This window comes from Falco rusticolus, chromosome 7 (assembly GCF_015220075.1).
Source record: "Falco rusticolus isolate bFalRus1 chromosome 7, bFalRus1.pri, whole genome shotgun sequence".
Lineage (NCBI taxonomy): Eukaryota > Metazoa > Chordata > Aves > Falconiformes > Falconidae > Falco > Falco rusticolus.
This window is the reverse complement of record NC_051193.1, coordinates 53,451,934-53,458,404: the sequence shown is the minus strand read 5'-3', so window position 1 is coordinate 53,458,404 and position 6,471 is coordinate 53,451,934. Positions and strand designations below refer to the sequence as shown.

The 6,471-nt window shown below is 39.2% G+C and overlaps 1 protein-coding gene across 1 annotated transcript; it reads left to right on the top strand.

Moving 5' to 3' along the window:
* The first annotated feature begins 238 nt into the window (after positions 1 to 238).
* FAM71D (family with sequence similarity 71 member D) lies at positions 239 to 5,263 on the top strand. The gene is made up of 4 exons (XM_037394001.1): positions 239 to 373; positions 1,937 to 2,139; positions 2,714 to 2,978; positions 5,021 to 5,263. The coding sequence occupies exons 1-4, from the start codon at positions 239 to 241 to the stop codon at positions 5,261 to 5,263; spliced, it is 846 nt and encodes a 281-aa protein (XP_037249898.1).
* Positions 5,264 to 6,471: the final 1,208 nt, after the last annotated feature.

Here is a 6,471-nt window from a genome sequence, read left to right as displayed (position 1 = left end):
GAGGAGTTAAGAGCTGTGAGAAAGCCCTGCTAAGCTCCCCTTTGTACTTGAGATTGCATGTTTTTAAAAATACGTATTTTGGGGGGAGAGGTTCTGCTCTTTAGTAGTAGAATAAAGCCCATCAGGAAGGATTAAGTTTGTTTCTTTTCATAATCATCAGAGCTTTTTTAACATATAAGTCTTCTTATCTCTATTCTCTTCAACTTGTATATTTATTTTTGTTTTGTGGATAGGCAAAATGAATAGCAAGCTTGATTTTAAGAGCATCAGTTCAAGTCAGGCATCTGTTATGGGTGACCTTCAGAGACTTCTTAGACAAGGAGAATATGCTCCTTTTACCTCTGTTCCGATCTTCGAAAGCAAGTTTGTCCAGGTAAAAAGCCATTCAAATGAAAACATTTGGTATGCTCAAGATAAAATTGCTTGCAATTATCACCTTTTTTTTCCCCTCCCTCAGCTCAACAGGTATTCCTCATTCATTTTTTTCTTATTATTCTTATTCTCTGTTTACTACAACCATATGGTTATGTTTCCCTTCTCCTATGGACTCATTCTCTCATTTAATGCTCATGCTCTAAAGGCAATAGTCCAAAAACCAAGCAACAGCAATGCTGCAAATTAGAGAAAGAGGACAGAGTGATTTCATCCTTCCTTGTCAGCCCTTACTCTGTCCTGTAGCAACAGCTAGGACTATTCTAGCAAATTTCTAGTCTGTGCTATCTCATTAAGATTTTTAGCCATCAATGTCAATTCAACCTAGTCTAAATGGCAGTCAGCCTTTCCAAGGCAATCTCCCACCATTTGCAACAGAAGTTGCAAGAAGTATCCTTGCAAGCAGTATCACTACCCTGCCTGCCATTTACCCTAAGCACTAGCCAAAGAACCCGCTCAACTCTGGCAACAGTCTACACTCCTACAATCCTGCATTCACAGTGTGTGTAAAATATCTGAATTCTATTTACATGATGTATCTCAACAGTGTTTTTCATAGGGTTTCATTACCTGACTTTGCGATAATTGCAACATCCTTTGGTCTTGCCTTGATTAATTCAGTCTTGCATTGTTGATACACACACAGAATGTTAATTAGCTTTGAGTCCCTGTTTTCAAGATACTTTATGATTTATTCCTGCTTTATTTATCAGACCTCATTTACTATCAAGGAGGCAGTTGCTTTAACCAATAAACCCAATAAAACAGCTCCATCACTGAATCATTTACATTAAAATTAAAAAAAAACCACAACCCTTTGATATTTTTTTCATACAGTCTCTCATACCTGGGAGGAGATTCTACTAGATATCCACAAATTTAATGCACTGTCCTCTCTCAAATTCCTTCTTAGGACACTTTTTCTCTCATGCCTATCAAAACCAAATCTTGACAATGGTACATAACATGTGATTCAATCATACTTATCAACTTATTATCTCCCTGTATTTTCTCATTTTGCTCTTTCCATATCATGTCTAATAAATTACCTGGGATCTTTTTCCATTCTGTGTTTGTACAGCATTTAGCGGGATCCTGATTCATAACCAGGTTTCATTAAAATCATAGTAATACTGACAAAGACAGTGAATCATCAGAACATAGTGCCCCTTCCACTATGCTTACACTAAGAGAAATTCAAGATAATGCTACTCGAGGTTTCTGATCACAGCAATCAGATACCCAGTGATCTGGGTTACACAAAAGCCAGTGATTTCTAGTCCTCCTTTATCCTTATTCAACTTTTCCTTTCTTTTCATCCATACACATTCCTGTTTCATTACATATTCCCCTCTCCCCTCACCAATCCAGTACATAAACTTTAGGGGCCCCCAAGCCAAAACACCATTTGGTAGCATATTCTGTGACATCATATAGCAAATGTTAGTTGTTGATTGGGTTTGAGGTTTTGGGGTTTTTGTTGGTTTTTTTTTTTCTTGTTCAGATTAACCAAAGAGGGGAACCAATTTCTGTGCACAAGCGAGCCAGCTGTGTGACCATCGGCATCTGTGCTGCCAATCCCAGTTCACCAATGCCCAGTGCAATGCTAGTAGCATCCGAGGTGCCCATGTCCCCACAGGAAAGTATAGCAAGCTTCTGGAAACTCTCAGAGCAGCCATCCCACATGGAACAGCTCATACTTACCAGGTGAGTTAGCACCGAGAAGGGTTAAATATTTCTTTGAAGAGTAAATAAGAAATATGCATGTATTTCCCATTTCCATACAATGTTTTCTTTCTTTTAAGGGTCAGTTTATAAACAGACCGCATATTTGCACTCTTTGTCCCAGAGCTAACACTGTAAAGTTAGGAGAAACACTTAAGTTCAAGTACACATCTTTAGGTCCCAATCCAGTCATCATTTCAGGCCAATGCTACCCACACATAGATAGATGATGACTGTGAATACTTAATACACCTTTTTCTAAATAGATCAGATGCTGAAAACTGGTAGGAAGATAGGAGTACAGAATTGTCAGGGAATAAGGCAGTGGAACAAAGGCATTGTACAGAAGTCTCCCTTCTGTGCACTGCTGCCCAGCATTTCTTCCACAATCAGCTAGAGGCACTCAGAAGAAAAGTGTCCAAATCCACTTAGTAGCTTCTTCCTATTCTAGTTTCTCACTTCTAGTCTTATTCTATCTTTAGGTCTGACAAGCATAATATCTTCTTTGAGAGGTATCTCCACTTGCACTTAATGATGAGTTTCCCTTTTTTTATAGGCTCTTGCCCTTGAAGTTTGTGGAACTCTCTGTCCACAGCACAGATAAACACCACCTCATGTTAAAATTAGTAAATGGCCGTTCCTATTATTTAGAGCTCTGTGCCCCACCAGACCAGCAACGACACCTATTCCACCTGTGGCTGCAGCTCATCTCTCTCCTGAAATCCCCAGGAAACACCGGCAATACCAAAGTCAGTGTAAAATGCAAGGAAATTTGCATGTTTCACAAGAAAGCTCCCAACGCAAACAACCCATCAGAAAATGTGAGTCTTTAGAAAACAGGTATCAAAAGTTCAAGCTGACCAATCAGAAAGTATCACTTGTTTCAATATTCTTCACTATCTCTGTAATCAAAGTTTTTGCGTGCTTTGAGGGAGCTACAGTTCTGTTTATCAAAATGGCTGTCTTGTAAACTCCCTACAGAATTTCAGGGCAATGGGAATGAGGATGCTAGGTGCATCATAGCCCTGATAAATTTTTGTGAATCAGTAAATAGCATACTACTTACTGTTTGGTGTTTAGTTTTCCCTCACAGTTGGTAGTATGTTCTTCAATGGGTCTTTCTGATGGAATTCCACAACCCACTGAAAAAAAGCAGAGAGGGAAAAACATGGCACAGCTGACACCCAGGCAGGGACTGACAACTAACAAGCAAAGAGGGGAACATCATTTGACCCATTCAAAGGACAGAAAGTTCTTCAGGGAAATGCTACAGCAGGCAGCCAGACAGGCAGATGGCAGCTGCTCATGGTAGCTGAGAGAAACAAGGAGAACAGTGGGGCTCAGCGAAAATGCTTCAGGAGGTTCTAAAGAGAATATAACATACAGAAATTTCACTAAAGCACAGAAGAGGCTTGCTACCTTGGAGTAACACTTTGGAAGGAACTTGGATGGTTAATGATGCTGGTCAACATTATCTAAAGCTATTTCCCCTAAGTTCCAATTAAACAACATTTTGTCAGCCCAGGCATTGATGGATCTTTCATTCACATTCAAGCCAACTCAGCTCTCAGCCATGCAGAGGCACATCCACAGGGAGAAGAAGAAAACACAGTCACATGGCCAGTGCTCAGTGCTCCATGTACTTCTCTCTGCACTCAGGAGCTCCCATCTTCTACCTGGCCATGGGTAGCAGAGAGAAGGAACAACTCTGCGTACATATAACAGAAAAATTACAAGGAAGCTATAAAAATATAATCTTGGAGAGAGGAGAGAACTGTGAGAGATTATTCTTTCAAGAAAAGGCACTGATGAGGTAAAGGGATGACTGAAGAAAATATAGGGGGAAAACTAGCATATTCAGATTAGATTTGCAGAAAGCATTGGACTTGGATTTGGCTGAAAAATCTGCACAGCTACATTCCACAACCATATTGGTTAAGTCAAGAATGCATAGATTTTGAGAAAGTAAACATAGGATTTATAAAATTTCTTAATTGATATTTTTCTGTTCAACTATCCTTACATAGCCACCTTTCTTCTGGTTTTTTTGCTTTCTCTCTTATCTGGTATCAAAGACTTGATCCTTGTACCAACTTCTAGACATAAGCTGGCCTGACATGAATGTACATGCTGCACATACAGCAGATGTTACTAGTGATTCAGTATACTAAAATACTGATCCAGACCTAGACTCTCTATTTTTCTTTGCAGAATAGGCCTCTTAGTTTTCCAGTCACACGTTCATCCATGTTTCAATACCTTGAGATGTTGGCTGTAACTCACTATTGGCTTCTCTTTTCTATTGACAGTCTTAAAGTTTGAATTTTCCTTTGCATTATTACACCCTCCCTGTTCTCTTCCTGTTTAGATAGAAAGCTCTCTGCCCATGAAAGACTTATAGGTATTCCTCCTTCAGCTACTTAAAAGCAGGAGGCTTAGAAAGATTTTAGTCAGGATTAATCTCAAAACCTGGACAGAAGGAAGATCTTATCTCAACTTCCAAATATGAGCAAAAAGAGGAGAATAACCTGGAGATAAAGGAGTCCTGGACATGAATCAGAAGCAGAGAACCTGGAGGCAAAGCTACAAACAGCTCTCAGAGGTTAAGATTTGGGACCTGTTATCCCTTGATGGACTGCATAGTCACCGCTAGCCAAAGCTGTAGGACAATAATCACCAACAAACTGATAATGTAGTCTCTCTTCTAGATAATACATCACATTTCCTATCAATGGTCTGGCTTTATAGCAGAATATTCAGTATATAGGGGACTACTATATAGGAAATTATCACTAAATTCAAGCTGTGCAGAGCACTTTGTCAGTTGCTACTGTATCTGTTAATCTTCCCTTTTTTCTTCAAGAGGGATGACCCACAAGATGTGCCTAACCCCAAAACAGAGAAAGAAGTTGTTACTAAACAAGCCTCCACCAACCAAGTTCCCATCTCAGGTACAGTGGGTCCCACAGAAGAGAGTGGAAGGAAAGGAGGAGTCTTCCACAGCTCCCTGAAACCAACCAGGCAAGAAACCACCATGCGGTCAAAGAATATAGATCCTCTGGATACAAAGAAGAGCAAAAGCAAAGCAAAGAGGAAAACTAGGTAGGCATGTTTGGAAAACAAATTTAATATACTTAGTTTCTGCTGCTGTAAAATGTGTCATGGTTTTGTCCTCAGAAAATCTATTATTGCAACACCTTTTCAGGGTTACTGTGGTTTTCCTAATGCTTTAATGTATTAGGAAACTGAAGAATACAGGGTGGGATTTCCAAGTATCGACACTTTGGTTTCTCAGATGTTCAGGGGCTTTTGAAAGATCATTCCCCCTGCCCACCCTCCCATCTCCTAGGTTCACAAAGATGGGCAATCAAGCAAAAGTGCATGAATGTTCAGTGACTTAAATGCTAGTGGTCTCCATGAATGCTGAAGTATCTGCATACAGGCAGCTTTGATTTAGACAACCAGTGTATGAGGGAATCATATAGCATGGGGCAGATTCAGTGTTTCTTTTCTGCCCAAAATCAGCAACATGTCCTGGCACCAGAAATCTGTCTTTTCTGTATCTTCTTCACTGCCATATCCATCCTGGCTTGTGCAGAAAAGGAGCAGATTTTTTGTCAGTGGTGTTGCGCAAACCGTGCAAGCAAAAGTTAGATGGGCAAAGGAAATGAAAACTCTGTCACTTACATGAGCATCTGCATTACAACAGAGAACAAGACTTCAACACAATCATTTCTCAAGCTACATCTAGGCATTAAGTGATGTGTTCAGATGTGTCATGTATAAGCGCAGTTTATAACATTCAAATCTCTGTGTGTTAGTGGGCCTGTGCTTCAAAACAAGGCTTACTACATCATTTAGCAATATATGTTTCTACTGCAGACAGAGATTAAAATAGCACCTATTTAATACTGAACCTGGTACATAATGATATTACTAGGGTAAGACTTCTTCCTGAGTTTTTTGGAAATAACAATGTTTTCTTACTGAACTACTTTTTTCCTTAGGACAAATACAACAAAGCAAAAGAGTGGACAAAAATTAGAGTCTTCAGGTATGACAGTTTTTCTAATATTTACTCACTTCCACATTGCTATTAGTGCATATAGTGCCAAACATCTAAATTACATTTCACTGGGGCTTAGTCCTACAATATTGTATTTCTTGTGATTTTATTGTGAAAACTGTAATAATAGAGAAGTAGTGAAGCAATCATAAATGTTTCATATATTTTCCTATTACACATACAACCATAATATCATTCAGAAAGAAAAGACTGCCTTGACAAAACCATTTCAACTTGTTGCATTGAGG

Bases quoted from the DNA above. Each gene is read 5' to 3' on its own strand.
- FAM71D (XM_037394001.1), top strand. From the start codon at position 239: ATGAATAGCAAGCTTGATTTTAAGAGCATCAGTTCAAGTCAGGCATCT. The intron at 374-1,936 runs GTAAAAAGCCAT...TTTCTTGTTCAG, and splicing joins TCGAAAGCAAGTTTGTCCAG to ATTAACCAAAGAGGGGAACC. The intron at 2,140-2,713 runs GTGAGTTAGCAC...CTTTTTTTATAG, and splicing joins GAACAGCTCATACTTACCAG to GCTCTTGCCCTTGAAGTTTG.